At 41.2% G+C, this 24,575-nt stretch overlaps 3 protein-coding genes across 3 annotated transcripts; 2 read left to right on the plus strand and 1 right to left on the minus strand.

Annotated features, from left to right (window-relative positions):
• The first annotated feature begins 274 nt into the window (after positions 1–274).
• Positions 275–12,557, plus strand: nxnl1 (nucleoredoxin like 1). The gene is made up of 3 exons (XM_056272033.1): positions 275–519; positions 2,917–3,250; positions 11,682–12,557. The coding sequence occupies exons 2-3, from the start codon at positions 2,925–2,927 to the stop codon at positions 11,998–12,000; spliced, it is 645 nt and encodes a 214-aa protein (XP_056128008.1). The 5' UTR covers positions 275–519; positions 2,917–2,924; the 3' UTR covers positions 12,001–12,557.
• A 5,826-nt stretch (positions 12,558–18,383) lies between these two features.
• si:ch211-114l13.9 (uncharacterized protein LOC796649 homolog) lies at positions 18,384–20,502 on the plus strand. The gene is made up of 3 exons (XM_056272082.1): positions 18,384–18,449; positions 19,208–19,472; positions 19,561–20,502. The coding sequence occupies exons 2-3, from the start codon at positions 19,217–19,219 to the stop codon at positions 19,722–19,724; spliced, it is 420 nt and encodes a 139-aa protein (XP_056128057.1). The 5' UTR covers positions 18,384–18,449; positions 19,208–19,216; the 3' UTR covers positions 19,725–20,502.
• A 2,014-nt stretch (positions 20,503–22,516) lies between these two features.
• Positions 22,517–23,484, minus strand: LOC130105898 (microfibril-associated glycoprotein 4-like). Its single transcript, XM_056272083.1, has 4 exons — positions 23,281–23,484; positions 23,104–23,200; positions 22,865–23,032; positions 22,517–22,785 (listed from the first exon to the last, which is right to left on the minus strand). Exons 1-4 carry the CDS (start codon positions 23,449–23,451, stop codon positions 22,532–22,534), a joined length of 690 nt encoding a protein of 229 aa, XP_056128058.1. The 5' UTR covers positions 23,452–23,484; the 3' UTR covers positions 22,517–22,531.
• Positions 23,485–24,575: the final 1,091 nt, after the last annotated feature.

A 24,575-nucleotide genomic window follows, 5' to 3' on the forward strand; every position in this document is an offset into this window, starting at 1 on the left:
GATCTCTGACAAACACGGCCATAATCCTTCCTGAGTACGACATGAGTCGTCTTCATCATTAAAGACAAACAAAATGTGTTTTTGAATCTCAGAGATGCATTCAGCAGATGCTTTGCTTTTGATGCAACTTCAGTTATCACATGTCAGACTAAACACCTGAAGACTCGATTGGTACTAATCTCTCTCTCTCTCTCTCTCTCTCTCTCTCTCTCTCTCTCTCTCTCTCTCTCTCTCTCTCTCTCTCTCTCTCTCTCTCTCTCTCTCTCTCTCTCTCTCTCTATAGGATTATGACGGTGGGTTGATGTTGATGAGGTCTGTTCGCTGTATCCTCAGATCTCTCTGAGACTGGAGAGTAAACACACACAGTGACTGAAGGACACACACTCACTGGTGTCTCTTTAACCCTGTAATCTCTGTGAAGAGGGTGTGTGATAACGGGGAACTCAACATGTTCACCCTGCAGGACCGCATTCTTCTGAACTCATGATCGGTTCGGTTAGCGAGACTCGTTCACTGAAGGTGCGTCAGCATTGAGTTGGAAATATCTCGCTTTAAGTGAGTTTTTAGGCTTGTAGATGCAACATGCAGTTTAATAAATGGCTTAATGCTTCATGTTTAAATGGGCACTGCAATATTTCTGTAAAAGTTGTGTAGGCCTATTTTTACAGTTGAAAAATATTGTAAAATATTATTAAAAGTTTTGTCTATGTGAATATATTGTAAAATGTCATTTATAGCAAAGCTGAGTTTTCAGCGTCATTACTCAAGTCTTCAGTGTCACATGATCCTTCAGAAATCACTCTACACAGCAAAATCCCCAGAGTTAAATTAACTCTGCTCAGAGAACATTTGGTCCCTCTCTACAGATAGTTAAAATAACTCTGAATCAGAGTTAAAGTTAATGAGATACTTAAGTGATTAATTAAGTGATGATTGGGCATTAATGATGAACACCTGCTGTCAACAAGCAGAATCACTGAAGGAAAGAGAAACAACAAGAACAGAAAAAAAGATAAACAAGAACTACGACTGACTTCTAGCCACAGCCTTAGATGAAATCAAATGTAGACAAAAGACATTAAATCTCTCTAGTTCTCAGCAGAGGAGGATTAAACAACTCCACAAACAGCATTACCAGATTCACTTATTACTAACCAGACTGACTTTATTTCTGTTAAGTCTACAGAAGGTCTTATTGAGAATTAACAGAAGTTTAGATGTTGATGATTTATTGAAAATGTTTGATCACCATTATGGCGATGAGTGTTTCCTTTAGTTGGTCAGATTTGACTCTTGGCTTTTATTCTGAGTTTGTGGTTTTTGTAACAGATTTTACCAAAACATGTAGTTTGTTACAAAGAAAGCCAAAAACAATGATGATCAGGTGATATAGTTTTCAACAACAAAAAATAGAATAATGCACTTATCTCATCACAGTCCAAAAGTGGTTATATGATGTTAATACATTATATTCACTCACAATACTCTCTTGCCACAGATCGGACATTCTGATTTTTGACTTTTAAAATACATTATGGGGATTTTTTTTTTCAAGACACAGACATCATGAATCAGCATATGAATCTTAACAATGGTAACATGCTTCATGCCGCAATGCATGCTGGGAGCCACAATAATATAAAACGTATGGCTCCCAGCATGCATTGCGGCATGAAGCATGTTACCAGTGTTGAGATTCATATGCTGATTCTTGATGTCTGTGTCTTGGAAAAAAAAAAATCCCCATAATGTATTTTAAAAGTCAAAAATCACAATGTCCGATCTGTGGCAAGAGAGTATTGTTAGTGAATATAATGTATTAACATCATATAACCACTTTTGGACAGTGATGAGATAAGTGCATTATTCTATTTTTTGTTGTTAAAAAACTATATCACCTGATCATCATTGTTTTTGGCTTTCTTTGTAACAAACTACATGTTTTGGTAAAATCTGTTACAAAAACCACAAACTCAGAATAAAAGCCAAGAGTCAAATCTGACCAACTAAAGGAAACACTCATCGCCATAATGGTGATCAAACATTTTCAATAAATCATCAACATCTAAACTTCTGTTAATTCTCAATAAGACCTTCTGTAGACTTAACAGAAATAAAGTCAGTCTGGTTAGTAATAAGTGAATCTGGTAATGCTGTTTGTGGAGTTGTTTAATCCTCCTCTGCTGAGAACTAGAGAGATTTAATGTCTTTTGTCTACATTTGATTTCATCTAAGGCTGTGGCTAGAAGTCAGTTGTAGTTCTTGTGTTTATCTTTTTTTTCTGTTCTTGTTGTTTCTCTTTCCTTCAGTGATTCTGCTTGTTGACAGCAGGTGTTCATCATTAATGCCCAATCATCACTTAATTAATCACTTAAGTATCTCATTAACTTTAACTCTGATTCAGAGTTATTTTAACTCTATGTAGAGAGGGACCAAATGTTCTCTGAGCAGAGTTAATTTAACTCTGGGGATTTTGCTGTGTAATATGATGATTAATTATCAATGTTGATCCCAGTTGTGCTGCTTCTTGTTTTTGCACAAACCATTTTTAAAGATTCTTTGATGAATAGAAATTTCAAAAGAACACCATTTATTTTAAATATAAAAATTGTGTAACATTAAAGATCGTTGGTGTCAGTTTTGATTAATGCATATTCATTTCTTAAAAAATATTACTGACCCTGTCTTATGAATGGTACAGTATATCTTCTTGATTGTGTTTTTAAGCTGTCACCAGTTGTTGTAATTAAAATTAGCTCAATATTTACTTATATTTGTGCCTTTCTCCTGCAAATTCCTGCAGAATGAAAGCTCTATTATCAGCATTGATGAGTAAATGATCTCTCTGATCTCTCTCTCTCTCTCTCTCTCTCTCTCTCTCTCTCTCTCTCTCTCTCTCTCTCTCTCTCTCTCCAGAAGCTGTCATGGTGGACCTGTTCCTGGGGAAGGTTCTGGTGAAGAACAACAAGGACAAAGACGAGCTGGACACGGAGCGCGAGATCATCCTGCGTCTCCAGAACCGCATCCTCATGCTGTTCTTCGGCTCGGGCGAGTGTGAGAAGTGTCAGGACTTCGCTCCGACGCTCAAAGACTTCCACAAGAAGCTGACGGACGAGTTCTACGTGGAGCGATCGGCCCAGCTGGTGCTGCTGTACATCTCTCTGGACTCGTCCGAGGAGCAGCAGGAGAAGTTCCTGAAGGAGCTGCCCAAACGCTGCCTGTTCCTGCCCTACGAAGACCCCTACAGGAAGTATGCACTTCTGTTCTGAATAGCATGCTAGCATGCAAAATATGAAATGGGGATTTCTAGTACAGTGGTTCTCTTACGAGAGGTTCTCTCGTATTGCGTAAGCTAGCTTACGCTACGGGAAAGATTCATCTTTTCTGAGAAATTGAAGCCAAAAATTATCCTATAATTTTGTATCTATTCACAACGCAGTTCAGCTGCAGCAGAGCATGAGCAGGCTAGCTAGCAGCTCATTGGCTCACTCACAGGGAACTGCTAAAGCCTATGAGGAGACACGAATGAACTCTCGGCCAATGAGAGTCTGACCTGCTCTCATTGCGTCAGAGCCCGCCGAAACGGGCGTGGCCAGAGAGTATAAATTCGCCTCTCAGGCTGTAAATTCTGATTTTTCATATCTTCAGCAAGGCTACACGCATCTGCTGATCCTGAGAGAAGCCGCCGTCGTGGAAAAGGCACCTTCTAGCGAGCATCTGGGAGTCTGAGGAAGCCGGCCGTCTTCGCCACCTTCAGCCGTCCTGCAAGCTAGCGCCATCCGACGGATTCATATCCTTTACCAAAAAGCTTCTTGTATTGTGTGTGTGTATCTAAAAGAGCAGCGAGCGTCTTTTTTAAGATGCCTCGCACACCTGCGGCTCATGCCGCGTCCCTCTCAGCGCCAGAGCCCGCCTTCTTCTGCGCTCTCTGCCTGGGACTGGGGCACGTAGAGCTTTCTCTCGCCAACGGCGGATGTTTCCTCTGCGATTGGGCTTCTGTTGTTGACCCTGCGGGCTCGACTCGAAGCGTTACGCCGCCTCCCCCTCTCACCGCCTACGAGCGCTGAATGGGGGACGAGCTGCTTACAGCTGTGCCAACCGCGGCTAGCTTACTTTACTTTACAAGAGAGCTAGCCCGGCCCCATGCATACGCGTCACCGGCAAGTGGGTTTATAGTGCGTTAAGTTCCGTCGAGGCTGAACTAGTCGCTGCTATCACACCCTCTTATCTGCTCGCGCTATTAAGCCTGTGTCTTCCCCCTAGCTCAGTGGTGGAACACAAAGCTTTTCGCGCCAGAGACCCGTGTTCGATTCCGGCTCTCGCAGATAATTTTTTATGCAGCTCTGAGCTCTCTAGCTTTCTTACGTTACAGAAAGCGGCCGCGCTCTCCCGCCTGCATATAACGCCGCTACATAAAGCGTTTATAGTGTATCAGTTCCGCTGAGGCCGAACCTGTTTCTGCTATCATGCCCTCTTATCTGCTCGCGCTGTTATGTTTGTGTCATTACCCCTGGCTCAGTGGTGGAACACAAAGCTTTTCGCGCCAGAGATCCGTGTTCGATTCCGGCTCTCGCAGATAATCTTTATGCAGCTCTGAGCTCGCGCCCAGCTCTCTTACGTGACAGAAAGCGGCCGCGCTCTCCCGCGCTCATGAGAAACGTTCTCATTTCCGAGCATAAAGCTGGACAAATGGGTTATAGTGTGTTAGTTCCGCTGAGGTCGAACCTGTTACTGCTATCACGCCCTCTTATCTGCTCGCGCTACTGTGCTTGTGTCATTACCCCTGTGGCTCAGTGGTGTATCACAAAGCTTTTCGCGCCAGAGACCCGCGTTCGATTCCGGCTCTCGCAGATAATTTTTATGCCGTCACAAGTCCAGCCTCTGCAGGCTAAAAATAGTCTCGTGCCCGCTTGCAGCGCTCACGTTTCTAACACGCACTTGCACGCGACGCGCGTCACAAGTGCAGCCGATTTCAGGCTATATATATATCCCGCTGCAGGCCGCTCACGTGACCAGCCTCAGCTGAGAAAAGGACGGCTATTTCTCACCATGGCTGAACCGCCATCAAGGTTTCGCCCTCTGTCAGTCCCCGTTCACACGGCTACTGCAGCAGTGTACACCGCCATCAACAAGCCGGTCTCTTTTCCCGCTTGCATGTGCACAAACGCCGTTTTCACCGCGTCCCAGAGAAATCCAAAAAAAAAAAAAAAAAAAAAAGTGCATAAAAGCCTCTTGTGTAGAAAATGTGCCCACAACACTGTGTTCACTCATACACAAAACACTGCATGTGCACAAACACCGTTTTCACGGCGACCCAGAGATATCTCAAAAAGAGCATAAAAACCTATTGTGTAGAAAATGTGCCCACAACACTGTGTTCACTCATACACAAAGCACTGCATGTGCACAAACACCGTTTTCACGGCGACCCAGAGATATCTCAAAAAGAGCATAAAAGCCTCACGTGTAGAAAATGTGCCCACAACACTGTGTTCACTCATTTCACTCATACACAAAAGCTTTTCAGTTCCCGTGTGTCTCACAGAGCCCACTCTCATAAAGCGGTTCCAACCCGCTCGAGTTTCAGAGTGCATAAGCGCGCCCACGAGCCCGTGTGCGCGTCCCACCTCTGCTCACTCTGTTACACGGCCCTTAAACTCCTCTCTGAGTGTAAGTCCCGCTGTCATAAACACTATGAGCGCGCCCGCGCGGCCCGCTGTGTGCAGCAACGGGGACCATGTAGCCATTCACCCCTTAGCGTTACGCTTCAAGTGTGGGAAGCTATTCCGGGAATTTCCCAGTGGGTGCTAAACACAATAAGGCTAGGCTATCGCTTACAGTTCCACCGCCGCCCTCCAGGTTTCCGAGCGCGGCTAGAAACTATTGTGAACCCAGAAGCAGTGACTCTGCTCCGTTCAGAGATAGCAAAACTATTGTGCAAAAGGGCTATAGAGAGAGTTCCTCTATCTATGAGCGAGTCGGGGTTTTACGGCCGTTATTTTCTGGTTCCAAAGAAAGACGGCGGCCTCAGACCAATCTTAGACCTCAGATTTCTGAACAGAGTTCTCATGAAGAGACCGTTCAAAATGCTCACTATCAGAAAACTCCTCGCCCATGTGCGCCAGGGGGACTGGTTCATTTCACTAGATCTGAAAGATGCCTACTTTCAGATTCAGATAAATCCCCTTCACAGGCCATTCTTACGTTTCGCCTTCGAAGGCCAGGTTTATCAATACACCGTCCTCGCGTTCGGCCTATCCCTAGCACCCCGCACGTTTACGAGGTGCATGGATGCGGCGCTCGCCCCCCTGCGGAGTCAGGGGCTGCGAATACTGAACTATTTGGACGACTGGCTGATTTTGGCACAATCACAGAGGGAGCTACTGTCTCATCGTACAGTTCTCCTCGACCATCTGAAAAGTTTGGGCCTCTCTGTCAACTGGACAAAGAGCGCACTTCAACCCAGTCAGACTATCTCCTTCTTGGGTATAGAGCTAGACTCGGTCTCAATGACGGCTCGTCTGTCTACACAGCGCGCGCGCCGTGTGCAGCGTCTCGCCGCATCTTTTCAGATGAACAGACTCACACCTCTGAAAACTTTTCAGAAGGCGCTGGGTTACATGGCCTCAGCCTCCGCAGTGCTCCAGCTGGGGTTACTGCGCATGCGCCTGCTTCAGTTCTGGTTGAAGAGCCGTGTGTCTCACCGCGCGTGGACCACGGGCCGCCAGCTGATAAAGGTAACGCAGACCTGTATCACAGCTCTGCAGCCATGGACCATGAAAGAATGGTTTCAGCGGGGCGTTTCCTTGGGGACCTTTTTTCGCCGAAAAGTCATTTTCGACAGACGCATCCGACATGGGTTGGGGTGCGGTCTGCGAGGGCTCACCGGCCTTCGGCCCCTGGTCAGCTCAGGAGAGTCTCCTCCACATAAACTGTTTGGAGATGCTGGCGGTCGAGAACGCGCTCACGCGCTTTCTGCCGCGCATTCACGGTCACCATGTGCTGATCCGTTCGGACAATATAGCTGTGGTCTCCTATCTAAAACCGTCAGGGCGGCGTCAGATCCAGAATTCTCTTCCGGCTGACAGAACGCATCCTAGTTTGGTCCCAGTGTCACCTGCTCTCGCTCAGAGCGACGCACGTGCCGGGCCATCTGAACGACGGTCCAGACAGTCTGTCCAGGAACCCCATTCCCCCTGGCGAATGGTCCCTGCACACTCTTACAGTCCAAAAGCTGTGGCGAATATTCGGCAGAGCAGAGGTGGACCTCTTCGCCTCAGAAGAAAACACCCACTGCCCAATATTTTTCTCAAAACGCGAGGACGCGCTAGCCCAGACCTGGCCCAGCCGCCCGCTTTATGCATTCCCTCCGGTGTCTCTGCTACCACAGGTGCTTCAGAGAATCAGGGAAACACGCCACTCGGTGCTCCTCATAGCCCCGCGTTGGGAAGGTCAGACTTGGTTTTAGGAGCTCACTCAGCTGTCACAGACAGCCCCGTGGCCCATTCCAGTCAGAACAGATCTCCTCTCCCAAGCTCGCGGCACGATCTGGTATCCCCACCCAGAGCGCTGGGCGCTTCATGCGTGGGTGATCAACGACTACCCGTTGCTTTGCCAGAAGGAGTGTTAAACACAATCATGCAGGCTAGAGTGGCTTCTACTAGAAGGCTCTATGCGTCTAAATGGTCTGTGTTCTCTAAGTGGTGCACCGACAGAAACTTGGACCCACGGTCATGCGAGGTTCCTTCCTTGCTAGTTTTTCTCCAAGAGATGCTGGATAAGGGCAGGTCCCCTTCCACTCTCAAGGTGTATGTGGCAGCCGTCGCGGCGTTCCCTGAACCCCGACGTGGCCAGTCACTGGGCAAAGATGGCTTAGTCATCCGCTTCCTCAGGGGAGCTAGAAGGATGAACCCCTCACGCCCCCCGTCGGTGCCGATTTGGGACCTTTCCATAGTTCTCGAAGCTATGAAAGCCCCCCCATTCGAACCGTTAAACACCGTGGAGCTCAAATACCTTTCGCTCAAGACTATCTTCCTGCTCGCGCTCGCGTCAGTGAAGCGTGTGGGAGACCTTCACGCGCTGTCCAGCAGCGCTTCCTGTCTGGAGTTTGGGCCCAATGACTCCTTAGTCGTTCTCAAACCTAGACATGGTTATGTCCCAAAAGCGATTGGTACCCCATTCAGGGCACAAGTTATTTCTCTATCGGCTCTGCCTGCATCCGATAGCGAATCTGACTCTAATCTCCTGTGTCCGGTCAGGGCCCTGAGATTATACTTTCTTATAGCACTGCTCCGGTCAGACGAGCTGAGCAGCTTTTTGTTTCGTTCGTTGGGCGCACCAAGGGGTCGGCTGCCTCGAAACAGTCTCTATCCAGATGGATAGTTGATGCCATTGCAGCCGCATACGCGTCAAAAGACCTGCCATGCCCTCTGGGCATCAGGGCCCATTCCACTAGAGGCATGGCCTCATCGTGGGCTTGGTCCAGCGGAATTTCCATTCATGATATTTGTGTGGCAGCGGGATGGGCTTCCCCCTCCACCTTTATCAGATTTTACTATCTGGAAGTTCCCGCCTTGCAGGCTAAACTACTAGCAGTCTAGTATGTTACAGCTCTTCTGGTTGAGCTGCACTATAGGGAGTTATTCATGCAGACCGGTCTCGTTCTGTCCCTCCTTATTATGTGCTTATGTACACTGTAAAAAATGATTGTGATTTTAACGGTAAAACACTGTAAAAATGCTACAGTGAAAAACTGTTAATTGGTTAACAGAAAGTTTCCTTACTATATACGGTAAATAACTGTGATATATATAATGGTACATTTAATTTAATTTTACTGTAAAATACCGTTAAATTTACAGTTTTTGGAAGTGAAAAAGAACAAGTCATTGTATAATTTACAGTGAAAAAATGTAAATTGACATTCCCACAATTCCCTGCGTGACACTTCACATTTGATGTATTTTGTTTTAAATAACTGTTTCTTCATAATTTTCTTAGTTTTTTTCTAATCAGTTATGTACATTAGGGTTTTATGTTACATTTAATGTTGTTAAATTAATGCTTATTGCATTTTTTAAATTTCAACATGTTACCATGATGGTGTTTAATGTTTGTGTGAATGACACTGTGCAGCTTCTGTATATTAGTATTAACTCTCTTGTGGATGAGCTGCTTATGATGAGCTTTGATTGACCATTTGACTCCCATCACTGCTGTGATTGTTGGCTGTCAGTGTAATACAATGGAAAAAAACAGATGTTAATACTTCAAAAGGATAATGAAATATCAGATAATGAAATACGGTTTATCGCTGTAAAATTATATACGGTTAAAAGTTGTAAAACCTAAAACGTTGCTACCGTATTTTTAACAGGAAAACTCTGGTAACCACAGCTGCCAGGGTTTTCCTGTAAATTTAACAGTTTTTTTTTTACAGTGTACTTCACAAATCCCCGGCCCGCTCCGCTGGCCTTTGTCACATGTACATATTTTATTCCCACTCATAAGGGTTCCCCGGGGTCCCCCCTGTGACTCATAGTGGATGCTTAGCACGCACGGCGTTGACCAGGTGTTCCCGTAGCGTAAGCTAGCTTACGCAATACGAGAGAACCTCTCGTAAGAGAACGAATCGGTTACCTAACGTAACCTCGGTTCTCTCTAGATGAGGGAACGAGTATTGCGTTCCTGGCCGTGCTTGTGCTACTAGCGTTCTCGCTTCATTCTATGAAAACCAGAATTTACAGCCTGAGAGGCGAATTTATACTCTCTGGCCACGCCCGTTTCGGCAGGCTCTGACGCAATGAGAGCAGGTCAGACTCTCATTGGCCGAGAGTTCATTCGTGTCTCCTCATAGGCTTAAGCAGTTCCCTGTGAGCGAGCCAATGAGCTGCTAGCTAGCCTGCTCATGCTCTGCTGCAGCTGAACTGCGTTGTGAATAGATACAAAATTATAGGATAATTTTTGGCTTCAATTTCTCAGAAAAGATGAATCTTTCCCGTAGCGTAAGCTAGCTTACGCAATACTCGTTCCCTCATCTAGAGAGAACCGAGGTTAGGTTAGGTAACCGATTCGTTCTCTACCAGGGGGTCGGGGGGCCATTCAGCACACATCAAAAGAGTCTGCAAGACGGCTTTTACTTATTTAAAATAAGACCAAACAATTTTTATTTTATTTTCGTTGAAAAACCATTTAAGAAAAACTACAGTCCTATTCTGCTTGTCCATAATATGTACTTACTATAGTAATTGAAATAACTTTTGGGAACGAACGCAAAGTTTCTCAGGGGAACGCAAAAGTCTCTCGAGGGAATGCAAAAGTTATGTAAACAAACGCAAAGTTTTTCTAGGAAACACAAAAGTATCTCGAGGGAACGCAAGCGTTTTGGGTGTGTGCACAAATGTTTTCTAAACAAACGCAACGTTTTTCTAGGAAACAAAAGTTTCTTGAGGGAACGCAAACGTTTTGGGAGTAAACTAAAGTTTTGCGAACGGACGCAAAGTTTTTCGAAGGAATGCAAAAGTTTTGGGAGTGAACACAAAAGTCTTGCAAACAAATGCAAATTTTCTCGGAGGAATGCGAAAGTTTTGGGAGTGATCGCAAAAGTCTTGCAAACAAACGCAAATTTTCTCGGAGGAACGCAAAAGTTTTGGGAGTGAACGCAAAAGTCTTGCAAACAAACGCAAATTTTCTCGGAGGAAAGCGAAAGTTTTGGGAGTGAACGCAAAAGTCTTGCAAACAAACGCAAATTTTCTCGGAGGAACGCAAGAGTTTTGGGAGTGAACGCAAAAGTCTTGCAAACAAACGCAAATTTTCTCGGAGGAACGCAAAAGTTTTGGGAGTGAACGCAAAAGTCTTGCAAACAAACGCAAATTTTCTCGGAGGAACGCGAAAGTTTTGGGAGTGAACGCAAAAGTTTTGCAAACGAATGCAATGTTTCTCGGGACAACGCGAAAGTTTTGGGAGTGAACGCAAAAGTCTTGCAAACAAACGCAAATTTCCTCGGAGGAACTCAAAAGTTTTGGGAGTGAACACAAAATTGCTCGGGGGAACGCAAAAGTTTTGGCAGTGAACGCAAAAGTTTTGTGAACAAACGCAAAGTTTTTCTAGGAAACAAAAGTTTCTCGAGGGGACGCAAACGTTTCGGGAGTAAACGTTTCTCGAAGGAACGCAAATGTTTTGGGAGTGAATACAAAAGTTTTGCAAACGAATGCAATGTTTCTCAGGAGAACGCAAAAGTTTGTGGAGTGAACGCAAAAGTCTTGAAACAAACGCACATTTTTTGTTTCAATTTACAAAAAAGTGTGATTCCTAGAAAGTTAATGGAAATGAAAAAAAAAGTTATCAGGTAGAAATAATTATAACAAATATTATATTATTATTAGTGTTGCAAAACACAAAATATTATAAAATAGTTTAACATTCTTAAAAAAAAAAAAAATTATCCTTAATCCAAATCAGGTTTACAACACAAACAACTGGAAAAATCAGGTAAATCAATTAAAAGTGGGAACCCTGAATAACATGCAGCTCTTCAAACTGAATTCTTTCATTTTATTTATTTGAATTTAATGACGCTTTTAGTTAGCTTCCATTGGGTCTTGACAAAAAGGTTGAGAACCACTGATCTATATGCTAAAGTTTATGAAGCTGTGTTTCCGTCATGTGTGTGTTGTTTGCAGGGAGCTGGGCGAGATGTTCGAGGTGCAGGATCTGCCGAGGGTGGTGGTCCTCCGTCCGGACTGCTCCGTCCTCTCGCCCGACGCCGTGGCGGAGATCTGCGCGCTCGGGCCGGACTGCTACCGCAACTGGCAGGAAGGGGCGGAGCTTATCGACAGGAACTTCATGATGAACGAGGAGTTCGACGACGGCAAAATGCGCAGCATGACCGACCCCATCCGACGAGTCAAATACAAGGTGGAGGACAAGAAGAAAAAGAAGAAGAAAAAGGACGAGGACGGAGAGGAAGATGGAAATGATGGAGGAGGACCTTGGGGCTGAGGTCTGAACACTTGCTGACGCTCGAACATTAGCGATACGGACACGAAGCCACGAGTAAACGCTAGAGAGACACCGTTGAGGAAACGTCGCTGGACAGATGGATGGTCTACAGCAGCAGTTCTCAAAGCTCATCGGTATCCACAGATGATTTTAATTTACAGAACTGTGTAAAGATTAAAATAACTCAATTATTATAAATGAGATAATTGAATTTTAGTATTCCAGAAGTGAATGGAGTGGAATGTTCTTCAGTTTTCCCGCTCTTTTTTTAACCGATGAATTTCACTGACTCCTCCAGTTGTTTATCATTTACTTGATAAGTATTAAGGATAAGGAATTTCTACTCACAATTTCTGTATTGCTTGGCATAACTAGTAAAACATATGTATTATTTGTGAAAAAAATAATAAAAATGCCCATGGCAATTTTTACTTATTTCCATGACGTTTCCAGGTCTAGAAATCATACGTTTAAAACTGGACTTCCTCATATCAAGGTTTTCTGAGAGAATCAGGCACTGTAAACATTGGCAGGAATTTACAGGAGTAAAGAGTATTATTTTACAATAATGAAATAAATGCAGGCTGGGTTATTTTTTGTATATTTAAGTAATGCAGTTATTACCAGGAATAAACTGTAATTTCACACTAACGTTTTTTTTTTTTCCAGTGTTATAGGTTGGTTTCACGTGACGTCACGCTGCTGCATCGCGAGAGCGCGAAAATTCAGATGGAGGGCGGGAAGTGAAATAGCTGAGGATCTGCCATCAATAGTTTACGGCGCCTCCAATCGTTCTAATCGAGAAAGGGGAAAGGGTTTTTATAGAGTACCAAAGATTGTCATTCATAAAGGTGAGAAATGTAAAAAGCTCACAGAACAACGCCGTAAAAAGTGGATTTTTAATGTAACGTTACGTCTGCTGTTTGGGAGGAGGAGAGTCTGTTAATGCCGTGTCTCTGCAGCGACGGTGTGTTAGCTAGCCAACGTGTTTTTTTGTGTCAGTGTTTATATAGCATTAGGTTGTCATTCAGGGGATCAGTGGGAATGGGACATTAAATAATCAAGGTAAATTAGACTCAATACGGACTCTCCGCTACGGTTTCGTCCATAGACGTATTCTCCATGTTTACTTCCTGCCCTCCATCTGAAATCGCCCCGTCACGTGACTGAAACCCAGCTATTCAATGGGAGAAAAATAATTGTGGTTAAAGGGGTGAACTAAAATCAACATAATTATTGGTTTTAGTTTTTTAATAACTTTAAGTCAACTTAAAGCCTCGGAAAGTTTGTAACTGCTGAATGATTGATACTCAAGCTCAATTTCCCAATTCCAAGATCAGTATAGATACAAATAAAAATAAGCAATCAATTTTGTTCATATAGTATTTTACACAGTACATAACTCCCAGATAGCAACATTGTTTCGGCCCAGATCCGGCCCACATCTGGCACTTGTGGGATGCGGATCTGGCCCACATGCAGCGTGGAATGACGGCCCTTGTGTGGCCCACTCCTGTTTGCCAGATCTGGGCCACAAGCAGGCCATAGCAATGCCACATGTCAGCCAAGAGCAAAGAAATAAACCAGAACTGGACTTTATCTGAGCCACAAAATCTGTGTATATTAAATATGGAGTCATCTCAAGCCTGTTAACAAGCAGAATCACTGAAGGAAAGAAGAGAATAGAAAAAGAGACGAGCAGAAACACAAGAACTACAACTGACTTCAGACACAGTCTTAGATGAAATCAACTGAAGAGAAAAGAAGACATTAAATCTGTGAAGATCTCAGCAGAGGAGGATTAAACAACTCCACAAACAGCATTACCAGCTTCACTTATTACTAACCAGACTGACTTTATTTCTGTCAGACTTCTACAGAAGTTTTTATTGAGAATTAACAGAGGTTTAACTCTGTTTAATTTGAAGTCACCATAACAGTGATTAGTGTTTCCATTAGTTGGGCTCTTAACTCTTAATATATCTTTTGTATTTTTTTGGCTGTTGTGACAGTGTGTTTAGTCAAACACATTTGCAGCAGCAAAGAAAGCTAAAGTGAATTGAGATCAGGTTATAATGGTTAGCTGTTGATGGTATAATCATCAGGAAATAACTTGATTCACTGATGTCTTTGGAATCTAACAATTGTGTTGATCCATTAATACACAGCATAATCCCCAGTGTGAAATTAACACTGCTCAGTGTTTATATGAGTCCACACTTAGAGAGTGTTAAATGAACACTGAAGCAGTGCTAAAGTTAATGAGATAATTAAGTGATTAATGGAAGGATAATTGAACATTATCGACGACACCTGATGTTAACAAGCGGAATCACTGAAGGAGAAAATCGTAATTGGTATGTTACCATTGTGGAGATCAGTGTTTGCTTTAGTTGGGCTGTTGACCCTTTAAGCTATTAACTCTAGATTTTGTTTGGCTGCTGTACCTGAGTTATAACAGCCAGATGAACAAAGAGAAAAGGTGATATGATGGTGTTGGTTGTGTTTTAACATTATCATTATTTCACAATCATTTGACCTGAATCACTGAACACATATAGAGCCCAATTACTGAGTTACATTTACTTTATTGATTATAGCAGCACTGTCCTTGAAAAGCATAATATTTGTAGCTTTTACAATGTAATCCAAAGAATTTCTTAAAACTTAATCTCATATAAAACCTTTTTTTCTTTTTTTTTTTACACAGACATCAAGAATCAGCCTGTGAATCTCAACAATGGTGACAATTATAAAGCATTTTGCTGTGTATTCTAGATTCCACCAATCAAATCTCTTTCATGGCTCCCATCATGCATTGCTGCATGAATAAATAATGAGCTTATGTTCAGAGGTGATCTGTTTGTCACCACTGTTGAGATTCATACGCTAATTCTTGATGTCTGTATGTGCCTACCTGAAATATTTTCTAGAAGTTTTTTTTTTTTTTTTTTTATTGATTTGATCATTTGGACTTAATTGAAAAGGCTAAAAAAATTCATACTCTACAAGGACAGTGCTGTTATAATCCATAAGGTAAATTTAACTCTGAAATTATGCTCCCAATGAGTTCAGTGATTCAGGCCAACTATTGATTATGTTAAAACACAACCAACACCATCATATCATCTTTTCTCTTTGTTCATCTGGCAGGTATAACTCAGATACAGCAGCCAAACAAAATCTAAAGTTAATGAATTAAGGGTCAACAGCCCAACTTAAGCAAACACTGATCTCCATAATGGTAACATACCAATTACGATTTTCTCCTTCAGTGATTCTGCGTTAACATCAGGTGTCTTCAATAATGCTCAATTATCACTCAATTAATCACTTAACGATCTCATTGACTTTAGCACTGCTTCAGTGTTCATTGAACACTCTCTGAGTGTGGACTCATATAAACACTGAGCAGAGTTAATTTAAAACTGGGATTATGCTGTGTATTAATAGATCAACACAATTGTTAGATTCCAAAGACATCAGTGAATCAACTTAATTCTTGATGATTATAAAACCATCAACAGGTAATCATTATAACCGGATCTCATTTCACTTTAGCTTTCTTTGCTGCTGCAAATGTGTTTGACTAGACACACTGTCACAGCAGCCAAAAAAAGACAAAAGATATTTTGAGAGGTAAGAGCCCAACTAATGGAAACACTAATCACTGTTATGGTGACTTCAAATGAAACACAGAGTTAAACCTCTGTTAATTCTCAATAAAAACTTCTGTAGAAGTCTGAAAGAAATAAAGTCAGTCTGGTTAGTAATAAGTGAAGCTGGTAATGCTGTTTGTGGAGTTGTTTAATCCTCCTCTGCTGAGATCTTCACAGATTTAATGTCTTCTTTTATCTTCAAGTGATTTCATCTAAGACTGTGTCTGAAGTCAGTTCTTGTTTTTCTGCTAGTCTCTTTTTCTGTTCTCTTCTTTCCTTCAGTGATTCTGCTTGTTAACAGGCTTATTAAGGCTGCAATTACTTAATATTTAATATACACAGATTTTGTGGCTCAGATAAGGTCCAGTTCTGGTTTATTTCTTTGCTCTTGGCTGACATGTGGCATTGCTATGGCCTACTTGTGGCCCAGATCTGGCAAACAGGAGTGGGCCACCCAAGGGCCGTCATTCCACGCTGCATGTGGGCCAGATCCGTATCCCACAAGTGCCAGATGTGGGCCGGATCTGGGCCGAAACAATGTTGCTATCTGGGCTGTAAAATGATGCATGTTTAAAAAGACATCACAATGAACATTAAAGTTTTTCCTGAGTTGTTTTAATTGATCGTAAATTAACTAAAACATTGACTAAATTAACTAAAACATTGACTAACAAAATGTTTCCGGTTTTATCTTAAAGGGGTCATGACATGGATTGTGTATGATTGAAAGAATGTTTCAGGATCACTATAATTTAAATAACATTCTATTAACATTCAGCAAACCGGACATTTTTATGTTTTTCGAATGTTAGAAATCAATGTTCCTATAATGTTAAATTGTTAATCAAAATTAAGTTGAAAGAACGTTTAAGGAACCGTACCTGCACGTTCCTAAACGTCAAGAATACTGAACATTTTTACGTTCCCAGAACAAACACTGAATATTTGGATAACGCTCTTTTAACAAAAATCTGTTCGCTGGGTACTAACGCAGACATTGTGCATTAGTTAAAGCTGCCGTCGGCAACATTTTTTTGATCATATTCAGTGAAATAATATGACAGAACAACATAAATAAAGTGGTTTTAGAAAAAAACCCGAGCTTCTAACTCCACCTGGAGCGTGTTATTTGTTTTGCAAAAATCCACAGCTCCCGGTTCATCATGTCCAATCAGCGCAGGGGGGTGTGAGATCTGACTGTCAATCACAGATCGGGCACACGCCACCCCTCGCGCACGTTACAATCACATGCACACGCCTGAAGTTCGCGCAGTAACGAAGAGTGATGGCGGAAAATCAAGTAAGCTCATTTAGAGTATAAATGACGTTAGCAATTGTAATCTATCGGTAGATTAGCCAGGATAGCATACCTCCAAATAATCCATGGTGTTGATGGATGCTGATGAGACGGGCGCGTTCACTGAAAATCTGGTGCACACGCACTGACGAGCACGAACTCGGTCACGGTGGGAGGGTATCCGTTGATAGTGGGGGAGGGGCATGAGAGTTGTACACATTCAACATTTTCCTAAATCCCTATATGGGGAGGCTGCAGACCTGGAGCCGGCAGATACGCCCCTGGCAGTTTTAGGACCCTGTTGTTCCTGATGCGTCCAGTAGAGGAATACTGCGAAATAATATAATTAAATCGACGCTTAATAACCCGTCCATAGACTTGACAATTTTGTGTTTTTTGTTAATTTAAATATAAACGTTATAGCCTAGTGTAGATCTGCACGGATTAAATTATCTGTTTAACAAAAAAACAAGGGGGGTAAACAGACATCAAAAGAGATTGAATTAGGGTACACAAATCAATGCAATATTACATTTTGTCAATATAAAAACATGTAAGGTTCTTTACAACAGACTCAATGATATTAAGTCTGTTGACTCAATGAGCTGCAGGGAACGATTTCTACAGGAGAGGAAAAAAGGAGTTGCAAAGTGAAAGTGAAAGTGATTCATGGTGGGAATTCCGGGAACAGGATCAAACGCTGACTTCCGGCTTTTCATTCAGGCTTTTTGAATTCAGTCAAATTTAGTAATGTTTGTCCTGTGATTGATGTGCACATTATAAACACTAATTGATGTGCATTGTTTTACCTTACATTCTACCTGCCTTTAAGTTGTCTGTTATGAAAATGCATCAACATGCTACTTCATTTGCGTGTATATTATATTATTATATTTAGTGTGATCTTTTCGCCACACTGCTCGACCACACACAGTGACTGTATGTAGGCCTATGTTGTTATGTCATCACGTGATCGCAGGCACACACACACATCGAGATAACATTCAATTAGTGACTAGCCTACTTGAAGTGTAGCTGAGTGTAGCGAAAGGATAATCATATTATTCTGTCAGTATTAACAGACAAAAAGGGAAACCGGCTCTTAGACGGATGGGAAGTTCGGATCATTTTACTGACTCGATCTCGTTCATCAAAATGAACGAATCTTTTTTACGAGTCATTTCGTTTATTTAAGGGGCTTTAAATGTTAGGCTTTTAACAGGCTGATTCCCCGAACACATCCACCCACGCAATCTTGATCATATTCTGAATTAAGAAATCATTATAATGCAGTCAAAAATAATTTACAGGGATCATAAATAATTACTTTACCTTCCGAGTCTTTCGTTCATTTGTCACGTGACAGACGCAATGAACGGATTGTTTATGAACGACTCCTCACTCACTGTCTTAAAGAAACGAAACGACACAGAAATGAGATAACGGAAACCACGGAACAAGGAAGCGCGGACTGCAACTAATCCATCAGCTTTGTAAGTACAATATTGATTTAATTTAACAAGTCTTTCGGTACAGCCTAGGTTAGTTAGCTAAGTACTATTTTGGGTCCAGTTAGTGTGAGTATTTTCTAACAGGTTTCAAACATGCAAGTCGAAAAACACATCCGTTTTAACCACTGTATGTTTGAAACCAACACAGAAACCTCTTTCTTTATACTGACAAACATTTGATCTACAAATGAGGCGTGTGTGGTCAGACTATTGAAGAATGATGCGAAAGCTCATATAGTTATATGGTTAGGTCATAGTACAGTTGCCATATCTTTCCACATATTATGTTATTTTATTACAGTCAACAATTTTGAATCTCTATTTATTTTGTAAGTTAGCATGTAAAAATACACTTAGTTCAAAAATATTAAATTCAAAAAGGAAATTAGGAAATATTCAGCAATTCACACTGATGCATATTGAAAAGACAAACATATACAATGTCTGAACCTGATGCTCTGTCTAGTGGAGAACTTTAGCATTACAGATCTGTCATTCACAGTTGCAAAGGAGGTTATGCTGTTTTAACTCTAATAGAAAATGATTGTCATGATATACGCCATATCTTTTATGCTTATTGTGTGAATGTGTATCAAATGAAATAACACAAATTCCCCTACTTAGACACACACAAAAACAGTTTAAACAATATTTGTTGTATCTTTTGGCGGGACGTTGAGGCTGATCGTGCTCCACATTAATCAATATACCATTGTATGTTGTTGTATTTTTCCCTGAAGTGACACAAAATGGCTTCAACCAAAATAGTGATTCTTGAGGCACTTCAAGGGCTACTGGAAGGCGATTTCAAAGATTTCAAATGGCGCCTGTCGAACAGTGACGCGCCTATTCCTCAAGGAAAACTTGAGAGCAAGGATCGCCACGATGTGGTGGATCTCATGATGCAGCGCTACGACACAGATGCCGGGAAGATTGCAGTCCGAACGCTATGCGCCATAAAGCAAAATGAGCTTGCTAAACGACTGCAGGGAAACCTTCAGAAAGGTTGGTTATAAGTTGACACTATATGCATTGGTAGTATTTGATCTAAGCTCTTATGCATTCTGACAATATCTCCGTGTCTGTCCATCAGTTCCAGAGGATGTTCCTGCTGGAGCGGGAGCTTCGTCCAGTGAGACACCGGTACCGGCTCAGCCTGCAGGAGCTACAGTGAACATATCATCCAACAATGGAGGAACCGTAAAGGCCCCTGTTGTTCATGGTTGTAATTTTACAGGCCCAGTAACCTTCAACTAATGCTCAAGTATCTATCTATCTATCTATCTATCTATCTATCTATCTATCTATCTATCTATCTATCTATCTATCTATCTATCTATCTATCTATCTATCTATCTATCTATCTATCTATCTATCTATCCCAGGGATTTTAAAGGGGTCATGAATTGAGAAATCAAGTTTTCCTCGATCTTTTAATAAGCACATGAACATGTAGTGAGTGAGACACAAACACAGGATGACTCCAGCAACAGAACCAGAGACGCCTCTGAGAAGAACAAGACGTTTTGAAGTGCCACAGTCTTTGCATTGCCTCACTTGTGATCCTAACATGAAGAAAGAGTGGATTAACTTTATTTTTATGATCATGTCAGTAAGAGTGTATGTGTTCACTTTAGACGTTACATTTTACATGAAGATTTGTTATTCAACTGATTGGTACTGAAGACCTAAACCGCAACGTAAAAAAACAAAACAAAAAATAATTATACATTTTTTTTCTAAAATTATGAGAATAAAGTTGACATATTTCAGATTAAAGTCTGTGAATAAAGTGCTACGACTTTATTCTCGTAATTTTGGAAAACAATTTTTACGGTTTTTTTTTTGTTTTGTTTATTTTTACGTTGCGGTTCAGGGCTTCCGTAGAGTCGTTATTGATGTCGCAGTGAAGTAACTGTTTATTTTACCATGTCTCACTATTGCTTTGTCTGTTTTTAGATCGATTGATATTGTACTCACTTTACTGAAAATGATGAAGGATGAATATAAGGATGAAAACATTGTTTGTCACATACACTGCAACAAACAATGGAACATTCATTCATTCATAATTTGTTTACACGAAATACCATTATCCTCAACTATGACTGTGGAAACTCCAAGTACTTAAACTGTATTTGCCACAACCAAGTGTAAAGCACAAGTAATGCGTATAAATGTTTCACATTGCTAGTAAATGTTTATAACTATGCATTCACCTTTCTGTAGCATCTTGAATTCAACATATAATTTAATGAAACACAATATCTCACAAATACATACGGAATAAATATAAATAAAGATTATTAATTACCATACTGTTGAAGACTGGAGTATCTTTGGTATTTGAGGTGTGTAGGTTTGTTTTCTCTGATTAAAATATGTATTGCAGGGCATCAGAATTTTTCAAAACTATTCCACATGTGTAATGGATGTCGACAATTATTTTATATGCAAACCCTAAACACTTAGCAGTGGCTGCTTACTTCCAAGTCTTAAATGTGGCGAGACCATCAAAGGTGTTTGAAAGAGAGGATCAAAAGCAGGATAGAAAATAGCTTATTGCTTCTAAATAAGATGTTTTTGGTGTAAAAATCTTGATAACATTGTATGTGGACATCAGAGAATATTATACATTTATTTATATTATTCTGAACAGTAAACTCTCAGTTGTCAGCTTTCTAAAGCTGTGGTTATGTGTGGAATATGAATAACTATTGGCCAGCAACATTTTTTTTTTCCAGGAATGTTATGCACTTCCTTGACCAAATTGGCGGCACCTAATAGGATTATAAAGAAAAATGCTAATGTTTGTATCCCATATTCATTAAAAACAGTTATAAGCACAGACCTGCAATTTGCACCTTCTTGAATTCATCATAATTTAACCAGACAATGATCATTTGAATATCTACAGTAAGAAACACATAAGGCAACAAAGCAGTCATTGCAGGAGTTTTATTGAAAATGTATGAATCGATTCATTTCAATATATTAAATTAAAAGAAGTGACCCAATACAAATAAGAAAAAACTAAAAACAGCCATGTTTTTGAAAGTGATATTCCTTCATGATTTACTAAGTTACACACAGGGCCTACAACTGCCAATGGCCAGTGACAAAATTTACTTTTTACCAGCCATGAAACATAGGTTAATCCTTATTAAAGTTACAAAAGTTATTCAGTCAAGACCAACGAGTGATTGTTCATTATCTTTTGTTGTTTGATTAACATTAACAGGAATATTAGGCTGCTGTCACTTTAAGACTGAATGTACTGATCCAATAAACTGTTACACACGTGTTTTCTTTCTCAACTGTTTACGTTCAATTTAGGCCCTGTCCCAAATGGCACACTTCATATGTACTTTCGGTCATGTGGACTTACAATGGCTGCTGTGTGCGCGTGTCCGCTAAGTCCATGAGACCGGAGGGTGACCCATTTGTCATATTAGGTTTCAGAAGTATTCTCGCGGTCGATATGCACTTTAGGCGAGCCGGCACTAAAGCGAGCTCCACAGCACACTTCTATCCGACAGTCAAAGTGGCATTACGTCATGAAAGTGTGGACTCAGAGGAAGACTGCGAGTGTTTAGGGTGATATTTGGGACAGGGCCTGACTATGTTTACAAGGATACTTGCCAATACAAGCATTTTGACAATTTTCTTTGAATATGTCTGTTCAAGCGCAAGAAGACGTGAAACAGAGCTTGATTCAGTTTTTGTGCGCTATCTGAGATGTGAATTTCTACACGCGTGCTTCGAAATAACGAATTTAGTTCCCTTCCGTGTCTTCTTGCGCTTGAATATTTATATTGGCAAGGCTTAAACTTTCGTGATGTTGTGACCCGCCAACCAGTCAATTCACGTTTGTTCACGTTTATGTTCTCACAACATTCACTGTTAATTAACACCGTTTCACATACTCACAAACACTGATGTTTATTTGCTTTTGACACTTGGCAAATGTTAATATTAGGCCCTGGTTACACATTTAATAGAGGAAAGCAAAGCAATATAACCATTACTTGTTTCTGAGAAACGAAGTTTGTTTCTTCAAAGGTCTAAAACACACGTTTGATCTTCATTCTGATGGATTTCATACTGACACCGTAATTCTTCCAGGTATACCAAACAACTCCAATAGCGTTATGGGGGGAATCTTCTTGCCATAAATACACACCGTTGGGGTTTGTATGGTGACAGCCTGAGTACCAAAATGCCCCGAGATGATATTTGGCACAATTATATCCATAGCCGTCTTGGTCCTTGTCAAAGGTGGTGAACTTCTGATCATTATGGGTAGATAAAGAGTCGCCTGCAGAGAAGAAGAGCATCACTGATGACAATAACTCAATGGAAATGTGTTTTCATGAGTGTAAATGAAAGTGTCCTACCTGCTCCTCCATCAGTGAACCCTGAAACATGCAGTTTATACCCGTCCATTTCACAATCCACAGAGAAGGACGAGTACAGAGCAAACACTTTATTTCCTTCAAAGTCCTCCAGATCAACTCTCAGCATGTACTTCTTCTTACGTGTCAGCTGATACATGTTCTCCAGCCCTGTTCACACAAACACGTTCAACCAAACACATGGTCATCCACACAAACGGACACGCGGTGTGAGATCTTACCCAGCCAGTATTCGCCCTCCACATTCCCGAATCCTCTCTTGTACTGATTCCACGGCCGATAGAAATTCACACTGCCGTCCATTCTCCTCTGAATCACCTGTGATGGGTTTATATAGAATATATGATTCATAAAGTATGCTCTGATGTGTGTTTAATGGTCTAAAGTCACATTCGTACCGTCCATCCTCCTTTGTCTTCATCTTTCCCATCTGAGATCATGTGACAGTAAACCCAGAAAGGAATATCCCACGCCGGATAGATGGTGTAGATCCCACTGTGTGTTTCTCCTGCTTTAGAAAGGTCAGAACAGTCGGCTGGCATTTCTTCATCGTGGCTGCACCCGCTCATCAGAACAACTGGAAGAAAAGCCACCAAAAATACCAACATCTACACGGGACAGAGAGAAAGAGATGAACATCACACTGACATTAAGGTGAAAACATAGTGTAGTTATTGAAAATATAGATTTAGAGAATATAGAGTTTTTGATGAACTTACTGCCATCGTCTCAATCTCTCCTCAGAAGATCACAGAATCGATTTCTCTAAGAAAGTAATATAAACATTTCAAACGGTATAAATGACTGAATGTTCTCTGAGGTAAATAAGGAATAAAATAGCAACTCACTGTATGTATTGTGCCTTGTTTGTGGATGAAAGACTGAAACACACATTTATATATCTGTCAAATTCTCAGGCTCCTCCTTTGTGTTTCAGTACATAATGAAAAGATTATTTTTTTTCTTCTTTTTTTTCTATTCAGTAAACCAGGCTGAGTCTAGTTTATAGCTACAGTTTGGAGTTTTGGTTACTTCCATAGAGATTATTTCAGATGTTAAAGTAATTGATAGCAATAATTATCACAATATAATTTTCCTTGATATAAAGATTACCAGAGTTTGATAAATGTTCAATATAGGTATCAGGTTTGTCTCCAAATTTTGATAATGACCCTGCCCTTTATGAACTTAATCTCCATCTTTATAAAGTTCTATTTCAAGCTGTTGAAAATAACTGATTTTGTCAGAACAGACAATAGGTCATTGTGAGGATGCAAGTCTACATTTTCGCACGCAGAGCTGGAAGTCATGTAACCTGTAATTTAAGAACCCAGACTTGCAAAAGAACAGCAATAACTAATGACAATTACACAAAAAATAAGGGGGATATCACGTTCCAATCTAAAGCCCCTTTCACACAGATATTCCGGAAAATACACTGATAATGTGTTCCGGGAGTTTGATTTTGGTTCATTCACTCTGACAGTGATTTTCTGGAATCTGCACGGGCGTTCACACACATCCCGTAAAGACACGAGACGTTAGGATGTGACATGAAATGTCTCGCAGCCTCTTAAGTTTGCTGATTCGATCATAAACAAATTTAGCATTTTAATCAACAGTACATTTATTGTTAACCTTTTACCACATGTCTTGGAGTTTCGCAATAATATTGTATCATGAGTTTAGTAGA

Source organism: Rhinichthys klamathensis, unplaced genomic scaffold (assembly GCF_029890125.1).
Source record: "Rhinichthys klamathensis goyatoka isolate OS25496 unplaced genomic scaffold, OSU_Roscu_1.1 h1tg000330l_1, whole genome shotgun sequence".
Lineage (NCBI taxonomy): Eukaryota > Metazoa > Chordata > Actinopteri > Cypriniformes > Leuciscidae > Rhinichthys > Rhinichthys klamathensis.

What these genes read in the sequence shown, in the direction of transcription:
- nxnl1 (XM_056272033.1), top strand. Translation starts at nt 2,925, where the DNA reads ATGGTGGACCTGTTCCTGGGGAAGGTTCTGGTGAAGAACAACAAGGAC. An exon ending in TACGAAGACCCCTACAGGAA is followed by an intron (nt 3,251 to 11,681) that starts GTATGCACTTCT and finishes TGTTGTTTGCAG; the next exon opens with GGAGCTGGGCGAGATGTTCG.
- LOC130105898 (XM_056272083.1), bottom strand. Translation starts at nt 23,451, where the DNA reads ATGAGCGGGTGCAGCCACGATGAAGAAATGCCAGCCGACTGTTCTGAC. An exon ending in AAGACAAAGGAGGATGGACG is followed by an intron (nt 23,201 to 23,280) that starts GTACGAATGTGA and finishes AACCCATCACAG; the next exon opens with GTGATTCAGAGGAGAATGGA. An exon ending in GTTCACTGATGGAGGAGCAG is followed by an intron (nt 22,786 to 22,864) that starts GTAGGACACTTT and finishes TCTTCTCTGCAG; the next exon opens with GCGACTCTTTATCTACCCAT.
- si:ch211-114l13.9 (XM_056272082.1), top strand. Translation starts at nt 19,217, where the DNA reads ATGGCTTCAACCAAAATAGTGATTCTTGAGGCACTTCAAGGGCTACTG. An exon ending in GCAGGGAAACCTTCAGAAAG is followed by an intron (nt 19,473 to 19,560) that starts GTTGGTTATAAG and finishes TCTGTCCATCAG; the next exon opens with TTCCAGAGGATGTTCCTGCT.